Here is a 17,794-nt window from a genome sequence, read left to right on the forward strand (position 1 = left end):
ATATGTTTGTAATTATTTTGTTTTTATGAGGTATTTACTTAATTTACCCCAAAATTTAACTACTACCCACATAACTCTAACCAACTATCAAACCACCTCTTATAAGTACCATATTACTATTTTATTAGTATATGTATTATACTTCTCTCTTACCATGGGTAGCATAATCCAAGGCCATTTTAACTTCTACATTAATATCCAGCAAACTTGGAGCAAAATACAAATATTGTTTTAGAAAGGGTGCTTACTTGTAAGATCTAGCGATTAATCAAATTATCACATTGGGGATGAACGTAACAGGGAAAGTTGCTAAATCAGATTAACGAACATGGTAATATGCTAATAAGTCCCAAATACAGGACCTTAAAAATATCATAAAATAGAGCAGAATCAATAAGAGTTATAACTTACTACAATCCTACTCTCATCATGTGAAGTGATTGTGTAAATATTTTTTACATCGACGGTGCGTAGAACTTAAACTCTTTCCTGTTTAACTAGCTCTACACAATTGTGAAATACTTTACACCACCAGCTTCCATTTTGTATCCAGATTACCAGAAATCAAGTGTCACCCTAAACTACAACTGTTCTTCTGTGAAAATTGGATTCCCAACAATCAGAAATGTCAGTTGGAGCAGCTGTTGGTCTAGCTAAGCTTACCTCAAGTCGTACGAGCTTCCCTAGTCTGCATGTGTTGTTAAAAAGAGACCAATGCAGTTAGCGAGAGTTGTTCTTTTCTTTTTCTGACAAGTTGGTTCTCTATTCCTATCTTTCTCCTCCTTCGAGTTCTTCTTGATCCTCCACAAGAGCTTCTTCTTTGTTGCTAATGTCTCCGCTATCACCTTCTTGATCGCCATTACCCAGCCACAAGAACAGACCCGAGGAGGCAGAATCATCTTTGTCATTTTCCTCTTCTGTTTCTTCCGTTGATTGAGAAGAAGTGGGGACATTCATCCAAGAAGGGCATTGGTCTATTTGTCCAGAAAACACTGGAATATCATATTTTGGCATAGGGCTTGAATTGTTGACTAATCTCTTCATGGAATCATTTACAATGCAAGAACATTCAGGAACTGGAAATGCAAGAAAAGACCGTGATTTGGATATTTTGGATTCCTCCAACAATCCATCGATTAAACTTCTTCTTAATTGTTTGCGCAGTGAGGCTATCCAGGTGTGGTTGGGTTGATAAAGAGTATCGCGAATCTCCTCAAAAAGTTTGGCAATTTCTTTCCTGCATTAACTCAGATAACAACACATCAGAAACCTGTCAAGGAATATATTATCCTATTTGTGTTACAACTAAAAATTCTCCAAATGGTGAAGGCAAATATGGAGATCTAAGTAGGTTGACATGCAGGTGACTTTGCAGCCAAAAAGCACAAATTGGACGACAAGCAAATATACGCTCTACTAGCACAGACCTTAGTGCTAGTCCATAAGTTCCATTTTACACACTAAAGACATTTTCCTTTGGCTGTTCTCAGTCATGGAGGTCAACTAACAAGTGAAACCTGCGGGAATTACCAGGTCTCATATTCAAACACCTAGTATTTTGTTATCAAACATGGATTTGTGTCAACTATTGAAACTTACCCTGTCTTATCAACACAACCTTCCATTGGGCATACATGTTCCATTTAATGTATGAAGGAACAAGAGATTAGTGCAATAAAGCCATGAAGAGTTGCAGTTCTAGCATACTCCCAGTATCTTGATTAAAGGAATAAGAATGACCATAGATTAGAAAAGTTGAAGAAATGTGGACAACTGAGGTTAATAACAAATTCAGATTCAATTACATCTTTTACGATTCAACTCAGAGTTTAATCAATGATTTGCAGGGTGAGCTACAGTGCAAGTCATGTCACTAAAGCAACTGTGTTTGCTTGCAAACACTGGAATATAACTGTCCCACCCATTTTTTTGTCAACCATACGCCATTAGAGGAAACTTCCAATTTTGCAAAAACTGAATGTTCTCTAATGGAATTTGATTGACAAAAGTTCCAAACATTTTTACAGTGCTTGCAAAAACTGGAAAAGAAAAATAATTGTTGTCTTTTACATCCAAATGCAGGTTATCACATGTAATACCCATTAGAGTTACAGTTCAACAAACTAGCATACTTGTAGTATTTTGTGCTTGAGCTGAGAGTGTCATGAGCTAGAGCTACGTTGTTCGGACTCTCCAAAAATGATGTTGTACCAGTGTCACCCATCGACATTCATGAAGAGTCCGAGCAACATAGAGCCAGAGAGTTACATGTTCTAGGAAGAGCAAGCTAGAGAGCTATGAGCCAAGGCTTACAATATGAAGCTCTGATGATTAACAATAAAGTAGCAAAACATAACTAAGATATGCAAGAACCAGGTCCTTCACATGTCTCAACAAAGGACCGGTAGTATTTTTTTGAGAAAGAAAAACAAAGGACTGATAGTATTCATAACAAGATATTACAAGGAACAAGTCCCTTTCCATGTTGCTACCAAGAAGTGTACTACAAAGAAACATTTCTTAGCATGATCAAAATAGAGAGTTGTTATCAAGAAGTGCATCATATGCAGTAAAGAAACACTGAAAAAACCAGGTCCATCACGGTGAACTGGAAGAGACTGTTGATAATTAAGCCAAGGCAGATTCCAAGTGCATAGAAGATTCCATGAAGAATTGGAATCGCGACAAATCCAGAGAAGGAGCAAGAAAAATATGGAAACATTACTATATTTACCAATGAGGAAGAAACTTTGAAAAATAGGAGAAAATAAGCCAAATGCGTGAAGGAAACCATGTCAAGTAAGGACTAAAATCTTAACAGGATATTGTTGAGAACAAAGGAGGGTTTTCATTGCAAGTATTATGTGCGGAATGGTTGATGTTCACAAAATTCAATGCTGAATATTGATGAAGAGCTGAAGTGATAGACAGACTGATGAAGAACTCAGTTCCTTCGATATCAGTCCATCAAATTGATGTGATTGGATGAAGTAGCAGCAGACTTATGGAGTATGTTTTTAGCTCTTTTTGGCCTCAAATGGGTCATGCCTCGGAATATCAAGGATGTTTTGATAAGCTGGAGTTGCTGGAAAGTTGATAGCACCATCAAGAGAATCTGGAAGATGATACCTGCAGCCATTTTTTAGAGTATCTAGAATGAAAGGAATAGAAGATGCTTTGATGGAATATCAACTACCTACCAATCTTTAAAAGCTAATTGCCTCATGTTTTTGTATATTTGGGTTTATTTATCCCCTCTAGATTCCCTTGATTCATTTCTGAACTTTGTCAGCCCCTGACACATTTCTGAACTTTGTCAGCCCCCTGACACATTTCTGAACTTTGTCAGCTCCCTGACTCTTAACTAACAATGTAAAGGAGAGCTGACCTTTTGCTACTAAGCTTTTGTAACTATTATGCATCTACTTGATGCCTGCAATAGAACTAATTAAGCATAAAAAAAAAAGTAAGAAGTGTGATAATGAGAACCTTACCGTTGGTTTTTCATTGGGAAAAAAGAAGTTCAAGGAGCAAAAATCTGATTATCCAGATGATCAAAATTGAAGAAGGCAAGGAGAAGAATTGGAGAACGCTCAACAAAATTACTTGGAAACACACACTTATAAACCTTCCTTCTTTTAGCAAACGAACTTATTTTCAGGTCACCCTTTGAAAACCAAGACCAAAAACTATCTTATTTCATGGCAGTGTTGTAAGTTAATGTAATAATCTATTTGGTTTGGTCGGTATGAATTAAAAGGATGCATCAAAATATCTTCCATTTTGGCATTGATGTGTTCTCGAGTTGGAAATAAATACTACTTTTCTCTCATGAGGATTATACTAAACACTGTTGCTTTTTGATGATACCAAAAAGGGGAAAATTGAGTTGATTAAAATACTACATAACTCTAAGATCATTGATGAAGAAAGAACCTGGTTCCTAACTACTGACACTGGAACAGTTTGCTGAACGAATCAGGTCCTTGAAGCAAGAGTTATGAGTGAACCTGGTCCTTGAGAAAATATGATATGGATCTGAGCAGGTTTACTTAACCTAGCCTCCTACTGGTTGCTATGAGCGAAAGGTTAGTCCCAGAGAAAACTTAGCTAAGAGCTTCAGATCTTACTAAGTCTTGATGAAAACCACGGAGTTGGTTCTTAGGGAAAAGAATTGCACCTGAGTGCACATGCGACTACAATGAAGTGTCAAGTTTATGTTGTGGGATGTTATGAGTTTGTCATCTTCAAAGAGGGGGAAATTGCTGAGCTGAGAGTGCCATGAGCTAGAGAGCTACATGTGTTGGAGAGAGCAATGTGAGCTACATGTGCTAGGGAGAGCAATGTGAGCTATGAGCTAAAACTAATTCGAGTTGAATCGGGATGACAAGAGCAGGGGTGTAGTTACACTCATGTCAGGGTGTCCAATTGGACACCTTCGTCGAAAAATTATACCGTATATACAAGTAAAATGATAAACAAAGTGGTTAAATAACATATTCGAGACACCCTTGACGCAACAATGTGATGTAGGCATGTAGCCCAATGGTTTCAGCCTTCAAGGCGCCTTGAAAGAGACAAGACACGCAAACTTCAAGTATTCATATCTCACTAGTAGCAGCTCTTTTTATCCACTTTTTAAGAAGACCAGGTTCACTTAAGCACCTGGACACCCTTCGTGAAATTTCTGGCTCTGCAACTGGACAAGAGGTTGCTACTTACGCCTATATAAAGGATCTAATTGATGCTTGTGAATATATTCATACAAAGAGAGAAGACAGTAAGCCTGGCAGCGGAACTATCGAATCGGCACCGACCGAAACCGGCGTCCTCAATGCAGAAAAAGACCGGAATCGAAACTGGACCGGTACCGATAGTTCCAGAACTTTTTCCTTGTACCGTCCCGGACCGGTACAATACCGGACCGGATCGGGATAACGACTCTTTTTTAATAAACAATTAATTCATTATTAAAATTAAAAAATTACGAAATATTTCTTTTAAAAGTCTAATTTAAAATTAAAAAATTATGAAATATTTCAATCTTTAAAAGTTTAAACTCTATTTAAATTTCAATCTTTAGAAGTTTAAATTTCAAACTTTAAAAGTTTGAATTTCAAACTTGGGACAAAAGACAAATATACCCCCCCGAACTATCGTAAATGGTATGTAGATACCCTCCGTCATACTTTTGGAAAATTGATGCCCCTGTCATCCATAAACTAAAGCGTATATACCCTTCGCTCTAACGGAAGACTATAGGACATGTGGTGTAATTTTATCTGTGGAATAAGATTATGTGTATGTCCGTTAGTATAAAGGGTATATATATATGTTCTAATTTTTTGACAACAAGGGCATCGATGTCCCAAAAGTGTGACGGAGGGTATTTGCATACCATTTATAATAGCTCGGGGGTATATTTGTCCTTTTTCCCTTTTAAAAGTTTAAGTTTCAAACTTTAATTTTTAAATTATAACCGTCATTTGAAAATATAATAAAAAAAGACTTGTATTAAAATTGAAGACAATAATTAAAAAAAAGATTAAGGTGAATAGCCTATAGTTTTATTAATAAAAATTAAATAGTACAATTTGAGTTACATAATATTAGTAGAAGAATCTACACAGCCACCTTCTAGAAAGGGTTTTGTTTGAATTAGACCTCAAATTATCATACTAATAGTTCATGGTACCAAGCAAGTCTTAAATCATTTAACATGATCTGGAATTGGTTGATCGGCTAATTCCTCCAATGAATCAATGTCGTCGTCACTAAAATCTTGCAACATTTCATCAATATCATTTTCAAATTGGGTAGGTAAAGTTGGACGCGCATAACTCCTTCTCTCGACATTAATCCAATCTCTAAATAATATCGATATCTCCAAGCTGTTTGCTGCTAATAAATACCTATGCTCTCCAATTTGAAATCTTGCTACACTAAAAGGGCCTTCCGAAGCTACTGAAGATGGTTGAATAGCTAACACATCCTGAGCCACCGGTTGAAGTTTTGGAAATCCTTTGTCGCGATTGCTCCACTAATCTAGAAGATCAGGTAAACCTTGTGAATCCTTATCCGTACACTAATTAATATATGCTTCAAAATCATTTTTTTCCTCATGACTAAGTTCAAGATAACTTTCTAGCATATCATCAATTATCTTCATTATATCTACACCTAGAAGTTTCATGTTCTTCATTACGTATTACATTTATTCTACGAGAATTATACAAACCATACAATTTTCTAACTTCCATTTTATACTATATTTAATTGTTGTCAAGCTAGGTGTTTCAAAATCTTGAATATCTCAATTTAAATATATTTTTTCAGTTATTCGTGATGCACCTAAATCTTTGTAAGTTTGGTTTAAAAAATAAGCAGTTAAATAAACTTGAGGAATAGGAAAAAAATACTTTTTAAATCATAGACTTAACAGAATCTTCAAATCTTGGTTTTTTTTTAATTTATAAAATTTACTAGAATAGCACAGATATTTGGTAAAACAGAGCAAATGGTTGGATAATAAAGTCCAAAAATTTGTTTTGTAGCTAAATAAAATTTTTATAAGTTCTTTTACGTCATTCCAATCAAGTCTATAGTCCATATTTGAATTATGAGCATTTGTAAATGTTTTCTATATTCATAAGCAACTTGAAGCATTTCTAATAAAGAATTTCATCTAGTACACACTGATTTTGGAATTTTTCTAGGGGAAAGATTAAATTCACGACAACGATTTTCAAATTCTCTACATCTAGACTTTACTTGACATTTAAAAATTAAATGACTTGCAATTTCACATTTTATGTAACCATTATTATACATTGCTATACCATCTCTAACAATCAAATTATATATGTGTGTAGCACACCTAATATGAAAACTATCAATAAAAACCGGGCAAAGACTCGATTTTAGTATTTCAACAGCAGATGTGTTATTAGAAGCATTATCTAGGGTGACACTCATTACTTTATCACAAATTCCATAGTTTTGTAAAACATCTACAATAGTTTGAACTATGTAACTATCAATTTTATACATTTCACAACATTTATAACCTAAATTTTTTTTTTGCATAATCCAATGGGCAGTAATAGTGAAATAATCATTAACACTACGACCCATATTAAAAGTAATAGCCAATTTACAAGTATTATAATAAAATAAACAACGAAGATATTTAAAATGTTGACCTTGATAATCAAAAATAGCCTTTTTAATTATGTTTTTCGTAAAACCTTTAAAATGTGAATTATACACAATTTGAATATAATGAATAAAATCGGGATTTTCAGCAAAACTAAAAGGCAATCTAATAACAACAATCATTTTAACTAATTCTTCAAGATCTTTTTCTGTACTAGGGCCAGAAACATTGGTTTAATTGCGATTGGACCACATTAGAACCCCCTACTCCTACAGATGCATTAGGAAGGGGGTACCATTCTTTTTAGCTTCGGTTACAGGTTTCACATGCAAATATTCATTTTTACAACATCTCATTAAATGATTACTCAAATAACCTGTCTCACCCTGTTTTCCAACAGTTTTATTATTCATTCTATGTTTACATTTATTGCAAATAGCTTGTGTTTTATCTTCACTTTGAGTCATAAATTGCCACAACAGATTTTTTGCCTGTTCTGGTCCGACTCAATTTTTATTTTTTTTAATAATTAAATCAAATATAGCCATTGCAAGCCGTTGGGTAGAGGGTATTGGGCCCCACCCAATGGCTATTTCAGCCTTTAACCCCCCAAAACACTCCCCTACCCCCCACCCAAACTCTTTTTAATACCCTTAAGTGATAAAATTTACATTTCTGTCCTATTTTTTAACTATAAAACCCCCCAAACTTTCATTATTTTTACTCACAAATATTCTTCATCTTTTATTCTCTCAACTCTCATGTCTCTAATTTCTACTAAAAAATCTGTTGTGTGACAATTTATGACTCAAAGTGAAGATAAAACACAAGCTATTTGCAATAAATGTAAACATAGAATGAATCATAAAACTGTGGGAAAACAGGATGGGACAGGACATTTGAGTAATCATTTAATGGGATGTTGTAAAATGAATTTTTGCATGCTAAAGTTGTAGCCGAAGCTAAAAAGAATGGTACCCCTTTCCTAATGCATTTGTAGGAGTAGCGGGCTCGAATATGGTCCAATCGCAATTAAACTCTTCTAATGTTTCTGGCCCTAGTACACAACGCTCATATAGTAGAGAAAAAAATCTTGAAGAATTAGCTAAAATGACTGTTGTTATTGGCTTGCCCTTAGTTTTGCTGAAAATCCCAAATTTATTCATTATATTCAAATTGTGTATAATCCACATTTTAAAGGTTTTACAAGAAACACAATTAAAAAGGCTATTTTCTGATTATCAAGCTCAACATTTTAAATATCTTCGTTGTTTATTTTATTATAATACTTGTAAATTGGCTATTACTTCTGATATGGATCGTAGTGTTAATGGTAATGATTATTTCACTATTACTGCCCATTGGATCGATGAAAATTGGATTATGCCAAAACGAATTTTAGGTTATAAATATTGTAAAATGCATAAATCGGTAGTTACATAGCTCAAACTATTGTAGACGTTTTACAAAACTATGAAATTTGTGATAAAATAATTAGTGTCACCCTAGATAATGCTTCTAATAATACATCTACTGTTGAAATTGTATGACTTGTATAATTCAGGTAGAATAAATGTAGTACGTAATGAAGAACTTGAAACTTCTAGGTGTAGATATAATGAAGATAATATTGATGATATGCTAGAAAGTTATCTTGAACTTAGTCATGAGGAAAAAAATGATTTTGAAACATATATTAATTAGTGTACGGATAAGGATTCACAAGGTTTACCTGATCTTCTAGATTGGTGGAGCAATCACGGCAAGGGATTTCCAAAACTTCAACCGGTGGCTCAGGATGTGTTAGTTATTCAAGCATCTTCAGTAGCTTCGGAAGACCCTTTTAGTGCAGCAAGATTTCAAATTGGAGAGCATAGGTATTCATTAGCAGCAGACAGCTTGGAGATATCAGTATTATTTAGAGATTAGATTAATGCCGAGAGGAGTTATGGGATTAATGCCGAGAGGAGTTATGGGGCCCAGCTTTACCTACCCAATTTGAAAATGATATTGATGAAATGTTGTAAGATCTTAGTGACGACGGCACTGATGCATTGGAGGAACTAGCCGATCAACCAATTCTAGATCATGTTACTAGAGAAATGTTAAATGATTTAAGACAAGACTTGTTTGGTACCATGAACTATTAGTATGATAATTTGAGGTCTAATTCAAATAGAACCCTTCCTAGAAGGTGGTTGTGTAAATTAAGTCTTCTACTAATATTTTGTAACTCAAATTATACTATTTACTTTTTATTAATAAACTATAGGTTATTTGCCTTAATCTTTTTTCTTATTATTATTGTCTTCAATTTTAATACATGTCTTTTTTCAATTATATTTTGAAATGACAAAGTTGAAACTTAAGTTATAATTTGAAATTTAAAAAAAATTAAAAATCAAAGTTTGAAATTTAAACTTTTAAGAGATAAAAAGGACAAATATACCCCCGAACTATTATAAATAGTATGCAGATACCCTCCATCATACTTTTGGGACATTCGTGCCCCTGTCGTCCAAAAATTAGAGCATATATACCCTCTATACTAACGGACATACACGTGTCATAATCTTATCCGCCTATCCGACAGATAAGATTGCACCACGTGTCCCTATATAGTCTTCCGTTAGAGTGAAGGGTATATACACTCTAGTTTATGGACGACAGGGGCACCAATGTCCCAAAAGTATGACGGAGGGTATCTGCATACCATTTACGATAGTTCGGAGATATATTTGTTCTTCATCCCAAGTTTAAAATATAAACTTTTAAACTTTGAAATTTAAACTTTTAAAGTTTAAAATATAAACTTTTAAAGTTTGAAAGTTAAACTTCTAAAGATTGAAATTTAAATAGAGTTTAAACTTTTAAAGATTGCAATTTAAACTTTTAAACTTTTAAAGATTGAAATATTTTGTAATTTTTTAATTTTAAATTAGACTTTTAAAAGAAATATTTCGTAATTTTTTAATTTTAATAATTAATTAATTTTTTTTTTTAAAAAAGAGTTGTTATCCCGGTTTACCGGTCCGGTCCAGTTCGGTACTGTCCCGGACCGGTACAGTACAAGGAAAAAATTCCGGAACTACCGGTTCAGGTTTTTTTCCGCACGGAGGACGCCGTTCCGATCGGTGCCGATTCGGTAGTTCCGTTACCGGTTCCGCTGCCAGGTTTAAGTTCAGTACATAAGTACAAAAATTCGAAATCAATGTGGAATGCTAGTTGTGGAACTTGTTTTCCCTACTTCCACTAGGGAAGTCATTTTCTCATTTTTAAGGAACTTGTTTTCCTAGAGAAAATATTTTCCAAAAACTATGAACAACCGAAAGTGGAAAAACTGAAAAACATTCTCCATACGGAACACACCCTTAGTTTCACAAGTAACACCAGTAACACCAATTATTTTTGTAGCTAAGTTGTTTTATTCAGTCATGAAATAGAACCAACTTTAAGACCAACCCTGGCCCTAATTTAGGAGAAAAAGAGAACGATTGGAGTACAGAGAGAAAAATAAGGTGTGAATAAGACATGACCAGTAGGAAAAGAATGAGTGAGTAAATGACCAAAAGGATTGTTTGCTTCGGAATACATTACCTGTCCAGACCATAAGTTCTAGATGCAGGAAACTGATACAGTCTATGACCCACAACCAAACTAGCAAGATTTGGGTTTCCTTTACCATCACGGTCAAATCCAGTGATGAATACATCTGCTTCAGTGCAAACCATATAGTCAATTGCTTCCCACAGTAACCGATGAGCATTAGTTCTCAACTCCATGATGGTACTTTCCGGCTCATCGTCACTCTCGGCTACCCAACCCCACCAACCTTCAACATTGTACATCTTCGGTCGTGCTGGGGGAGGTGGTAGTGGACGAGGTCGTGGGCCAGAATTTTTCCATGCGTGTGATCTCATGACCACATTATCTGAAGGTGGAGGTATTGAATATTGGTCAACAAGGTTTGCCTCCTGACCATATACTTTATCCCACTCCAGAGGAGAGCTTAAGGAAGTCCTATCAACAACATTCTCAAACATAGCATGCAGTGGAATTAACTTCTTCACCCCACCAAAGACCTCTCCGCCAGATATATAAATGATAGTGTCGGATGAGTAACCATATGCTCGAAGGAGAATACCAATCTGTCAGAAAATTCACTTGACTAAATATTATTTCAAACAAAATTTTCTCAATATATACCTATATATTATAATGAATTACGTTTCTCAATACATACCTTCCCATGTCTTAACTTAATGAGGTAATACAGAGACATGAAGAACAAATGACCACAGTAAGACAAGCCTCATCGTATGAAAAGGGGCAATTAACATGAAAAGCATTAGATAAGTTGGTCTTGAAACTATTGCTAGGAAGGACGTCACAAGTTCTCATATTTAGTAATGCAAGAATTTGTGGGAAGATTTTATATTAAACTGAAGGATGCAAGGTACCTCTTCAGGCATGAGAGGACACAAGCCATTACGATATTGTTCTGCTGAATCTGAAGAAAGATTCCCCTTCAGAATTCCACGTTTTATCATCCATGCACGCCTGTGCATGATGAGTTCAGTATGTACATCCTAGAGGAAAAATATATGGGCAGAACATACGTCAGATACAAGACAAATAATATGTGCAAAGCTAAACCTTGGTTTGCCATATGATGCTCCCAAGTTCTGAACATACCTGAAAAAGTTCTGCACAACCATAATATGCTAAAGCATCTCTGGTCATCCCCGGATCATAGGCAATAAATGGTTGTCCTGAAGCTCTTATTCTGTGAGAACACAAGAAATAAGCATAACCAAAAACAATCTTCATTTCAATGAGTAATAGAAATTAGTAAGTTACCTATTCAAGATTTTAATAGCGAGATTTTGGACCTCCTCTCTGAACCGTAAGGCATGAAAAGCAACCCTGCATCTCAGCTTTTGATACTCAACAAGTGGTGGAGGCAGGATAGACTGACTCATACACAGTAAAACATGACAGTCAAAATGTGAAGAAACAGTATGGTCAGAATGGACATGAAGAGCGGATGCATAGATCATCAGAAAAGAAGAATGAAGAAATAGGACTGCATATTCAAAAGAAGAACAGAGTGTCAAGCAGCATTGCAACAATAAATATGCTGAACCAAACACAGCTAAAATATTTCCAATTAATGGATGACACATATTTACAATATATTATCTAAAAAGTTAAATTGAACTCAACCTTCTACAATTTACAGCACTCTTTCCGCAAAGCATAATGTTCCATAGTTTTATAGATATGTAACAACTATTGGGTCTTTGAGTACTAGTATAAAGATGAGAAGTCAGCAAACAATTACTTTACTGGAGATACAAGATTAGGAGGTACATGCTTATGTAGATGAATGGTGATATAAGAAAGAGTTGGTTATCAAAAAAAAAAAGGGGTGAAAAAGAAAAGAGTCACTATTATGCTTCCATTTCAAGTCAAACTTGGTTGCATGAATGCAGAAGAGCTTGTGTAATAGAGATGAAAATGATTCCACCTCTTCCAAAATTATGATTCTCCTACTTTATCGAATTGGATGTCCTCGTAAAACTTCTTTTGAAATAATCCACATTTGTAAATTCTAATGCAACAAACCATCATAGTGTAATATTATGATCTTAAAAAAAAAAAGTAAAATCCAAGGGCATATTTTATTTGAAATAAAAGTAATGGATGTTACCTGCAAGCATCCACCACTATGAACAAGAAGCTCAACCACAGAGTGCTTAGTCAACATAGGAAGAACATGGTGCAGGTAAAAATATGGGGATGCCCCATGGGGAACTTTAAATGAAGGAATTTCTTTCTTTCTCCTCGCTCCTTTCAGATCTTTTGGAAGGGTTTTTACAATTTTGACATCTTTTGCTAGTGCTGCTATGAACTGATCCTCATTATAGAGGTACGGGAAACTCTTGAACTGAGTGCTGCAAAAATGAAGTTTCAAAATGTATAACGACTCGATCAGGCAGTTTAGCCATTTTGCAGTTGTATGTAATATAGATAATCATTCCATTAATATTTTAAATGTACTCCATAAGTTGAGCTCTGAAAGCAATAATATGTATTGGCTATTCTGTACGTTCTGCCTTCACACTATTAAGGTTATCAAAAAGACTATCCTCTACTGATTAAGAAAAGTTGAGAGCTGAGGCCAATGTCCCATCATTTCTCTTTCTGTTTTTTTTTTTAAAAAAAAAAGATATCTTATCTTTATGGAAAAAAGACTAGTATCATTCAATTTTTGCATCAATTCTCCAGATTTAATAAATTTAACAGAACCTTATTCCTTTGCTGCTTGTGGTTGATTGGATCTCTGGAATGACCAGGGTAACGTTGAGGAGTCTCGCAACTACAACAACATCAGAAATCTGCCAGACAATTGAAGCCTAATAAATTACTGGAGTATTTAAAAGCAAGCCTATTATGCACCCGAGGATACCTTACCGCATTCCTAATCTCATGGAAACCCCCACGTATCTTGACAAAGATGAATCCAGTTGGTTGCATTTCAGGAGCTGCAATAAGGTCACAATTGAAACAAATAGTAACAAGTAGAAAAAGAAATGGAAAACACCAAGCACAGCAGAAAATTTCTACTTACACATTTTTCAAACATTTTATTCCAGAATGGATGTTAAAGGTTACTAAAGAAGATGTGTGAAGTTGGCCTAGCCTCAGATTATATTAATATAGTAAAAGGATTGGCACTGGATAAGAAATGGCCAATTGCAGCATATGCAAGAACTCCACTATGAAAATATCAAGGCAGATTTCAGAAGGTCACAAAATGGATTATAGAAATGTCAAAATATCTTATGGAGTTTACAGTTAGTTAATTCATCCAGAAATACCAAATATTCCTTACCACACTCCACTCATTTAACTGTTTAAGTTAAGTTGCTTAAAAGTACACCAACTTAAGCAGCTGGAGAGCATTGATTCAAGCAAAACGCTTGTTACTTGCAGATGATTTTCTAAAAGTAAGTTCACATGCCCTTTGTAAAACAGAAAAATATTGCATCTGGAACTATATAGATGAATGGATATAATGCAACTGTCCTCAGATCTAGTTGACATCTTAATATTTACTTCAGGTTTTAATTAGAGTAAGGAAACATCTAAATGGAGATGTTCGTCTTTATTTGATTGAAGATGGATGAACGGACACTTGGGCCGGAAACTGATTAGTCAGGGAAAATATGGTCCTTAACTCGATTATTTCCTAATAATTATTGTATCTCACAAGTCACATTAATTGGTTAATCAACAATATCTCAACCTTGAACTACAGTTATAAGTGATTGGGAACATTACAATTTCGAAATGCCAAACAAATTACCAAAGACTGCTATAACTGGCATGATATAGACCACAAAAAATATGAAGGTGAATCTAACCTGCATAATCTCCACTCCGATTTGCAAGAGGATGTAAAGATTCAAAATGTCTAACTGGAGCCCATAGTCTACTGTAAGATGGATGCTGCATGAGAAAGTGTTCCATCAGTAGCCAACAAGAATACACATAATCAGCTCCAGCAACAGTAACTAACCATTCAGATCCATCAGCCCCCGGCAAAACACAAGAGTAACATGAACTATAGTTATTGCCGTTAACTCAAGCAAGAGAATGCAGCAGTCTAAAACAGGGATTTGAAGCTCAAGAAAAATTAGAAAATTAAAACAGGAAGAACTAAAGATGAGATCTTGGAAGGGGTTAAGCCTATATTGCTCGGACTCTCCAATTGTTGCCACACCCCTGTCAGATTCTCCAAAATGCACTACTTTTTGGAGTATCCGGCACGCACTCATTGAAATTTTTGAAGATTCCGAGCAACACAGGTTTAATCACACATTACATTATCAGACCCCAAAAAAGAACAAACTAAGCATATTACCATTAACTCAAACAAGCAATTGCAGCAATCAAAAATAGGGATTTGAAGTTTAGCATAAAAAGTTTAAAAAATAAAAAACAGGAATAACTAAAGATGAGATCTTGAAGGGATTTAAGCACATTACATTACATTAGCATACACCAAAAAAAGTGTATCAGGAAACAATTTTTTAACCAATAACTCCAGCAAAGCAAATGCAGCAATCTAAAAGAGGGATTTTGAAGCTAAAACAAAAAGTTAAAGAATCAAAACATGAAGAACTAAAGATTAGATTTTTGAGGGGTTTAAGCACATTACATTGCATCAGCAGACCCCAAAAACCAGAATAACATGAAACTAATTTTGTCACCATGAACTCACAGCAAGCAAGAGCATCAGTCTGAAACAGAAACTGAAGCAAAAAAAAGTTCAAGAAAATTAAGAAAAAGGACTAAAGATGAGATCTTGGAGGGGTTTTATTAAGCACATTACATTACTAATGGAGAGATCTGATTTCTTGAATTTAGGCATCCATGACATGATTGTAACTGAAGAATGGTACTCATAAACAATCCCATATGTATGTTTAGCTAGAAGAAAATGGGTTAATAAAGAAAGAACAGATAGAACTAGCCCAGCTAAAGCAACCAACTTCAGTTTAGACTTGAATAACATCTTCCCTTCATTTTTCACTGACACCCACTTCATCTTGTTGCTTTGCACAGCCCCAGTATCACAAAAAGACAGAATTGGATAAATAATTTGAGGATATGTGGGTTGTTCATCAATAGTAGTATATATATAGTACTAAAAGATGATGAAAAAAGAACTATTTGAATAATTGAGGGGCTTGAGCAAAATGAAAGGAGAAGTCAAAGTCAAGAGATTCATGAGAAGAGAGATAGAGACAACTCAACCGCGTATACAATGTTGTTATTACAAATGCTCAATGCTCATTCATAATAAACAGGCGCGTGGAGAGCCTCACTTTGTTTTTCCCTTTACTATTTACAAGTCGTTTGGAAGGTTGTAAAGAATAGTGTTGAAAACATTATACTAAATTTAAATCAATCATATTAGAGATTAGAGATTAGAGATTAGTAATTCAGATATTAGTTATGTTCACATTATTTATTAATATAGTATTTATTAAAAATAATATGTATTATATATTTTATTAAAAAAATTAATTATTAATACAATAATTGCTAATATCATTGTTTGTTATCTATTAATTATACATAGGATAATATCAAATAGAGTGTATAACTAATGTACATTGAACAATTGCACAAACAAGGAAATAGTAATATCAAAACTAGCTTCAGTCTCTAAAAAAAATAATCTACAATACGTTCTTATAGGTAATTTCTCGTATGATTGGTCAGGCATTTATCAACAATGAAAACTCATCTCTAAACATTGTAACATGAAAGAATATAATATAGATTTTCTTAGCAATTGATATATCTTGATTCATGCATCAATTCATGAAGATTATGTCAATCGAATTTCTATATTACATATCATAATTTATCCTACCCAATGTGTATCCTAATGACAATAGTAGGCTGGCACCATCCAAAATTGCTAATGTCACGACCCGAGCCTACACCCTAGACGTGGCCAGCACTCGAGAACCATTGCTAGTCCCCAAGCGAACCCTCATCCTAGCTGACTACAAGCGGAAAACTAAAGACCTGTTTGGATTGGCTTTTGGCTTATGACTTATAAGCCAAAAGTCATAAGTTGGGATTTCTAACTTATGGCTTTTGGCTTATTTTTGTTATTTTGGCTTTAAAATAAGTGCTTATAAGCACTTTTTAACTTTTCTCAAACACTTCAAAACTGCTTAAAAACTATTTTGGCTTAAAAACACCTAAAATAAGTCAATCCAAATGGGCACTAACTCAAGCATACCAAAGCTTAAAAACTGAATTAAGTTCAATAACTCAAATACTCAATCTTTAAAAAGATCTGAAAACTACTCAATAGATAAACTCAGAGTTTGAAAAAAAACAACTCAAAGAAGATACATACTGAAAACTACTCAAATTTTCTATCTATGAAGCCTCTACTATTACAGAAGGATATCAAGACAAGACTCACGACATCTCAAAACTACTAACTGTAAGATAAAGGTGAAGTACTCCAGAATATGAAAAGGCTCACCAACGCTGACTGCAGTATCACATGACCTCAACGAAGCGCCTGTTGATGATCCTGAATACCTGTATCTGTATCATGAAATGATGCAGGCCAAATGGCTCAGTATATGGAATGTACGAGCATGTAAGGAGAATTCTAAAGCATAAACATAAGCTTGAACTTGATAAATAAGAAACATACTTACCTCTTCTCAACTCACTTAGCTCAAGAATATGATACTCAACTCAAGATACTCAACTCAAAGATATGATACTCAACTCAAAGGTATGATACTCAACTCAAAGGTACTCAACTCCAGATACTCAACTCAAGATACTCAAGGATAAAGCAACAATAAAAGATGCAATATGTGGAAAGTTCTTAAAACAGTAGATAGCAACTCAATGTATTGAAGAATATAATAACAACTCAATTTGTATATAAAAATACAATATAACTCAGTGGGAGATTCTCTAACCAACAACCATCATTGTGAGTTATATGATGATTCAACGTCTCGCCCACGCTGCCAGAAATGTCCTATACCTTGCCGGGGTATAGAACTCCTCAACTAAGTGGAT

The 17,794-nt window shown here is 34.5% G+C and overlaps 1 protein-coding gene across 3 annotated transcripts; it reads right to left on the reverse strand.

Annotated features, from left to right (window-relative positions):
* Nucleotides 1-332: 332 nt before the first annotated feature.
* Nucleotides 333-15,964, reverse strand: LOC102587486 (uncharacterized). Of its 3 annotated transcripts, XM_015308567.1 has the most exons (11): nt 15,558-15,645; nt 15,384-15,477; nt 14,587-14,671; nt 13,634-13,704; nt 13,469-13,557; nt 12,870-13,113; nt 12,017-12,129; nt 11,852-11,942; nt 11,617-11,745; nt 10,754-11,304; nt 333-1,237 (listed from the first exon to the last, which is right to left on the reverse strand). In XM_015308567.1, the coding sequence occupies exons 4-11, from the start codon at nt 13,694-13,696 to the stop codon at nt 769-771; spliced, it is 1,749 nt and encodes a 582-aa protein (XP_015164053.1). In that variant the 5' UTR covers nt 13,697-13,704; nt 14,587-14,671; nt 15,384-15,477; nt 15,558-15,645; the 3' UTR covers nt 333-768. The 3 variants fall into 3 exon arrangements, with proteins under 3 accessions (XP_015164053.1, XP_006346870.1, XP_006346871.1); XM_006346808.2 differs by lacking the exon at nt 15,384-15,477 and having other exon boundaries at nt 15,558-15,964; XM_006346809.2 differs by lacking the exons at nt 15,384-15,477; nt 15,558-15,645 and adding an exon at nt 14,742-15,377.
* Nucleotides 15,965-17,794: the final 1,830 nt, after the last annotated feature.

The sequence above is a fragment of the Solanum tuberosum genome, unplaced genomic scaffold (genome assembly GCF_000226075.1).
Source record: "Solanum tuberosum cultivar DM 1-3 516 R44 unplaced genomic scaffold, SolTub_3.0 scf00090, whole genome shotgun sequence".
Taxonomy (NCBI): domain Eukaryota; kingdom Viridiplantae; phylum Streptophyta; class Magnoliopsida; order Solanales; family Solanaceae; genus Solanum; species Solanum tuberosum.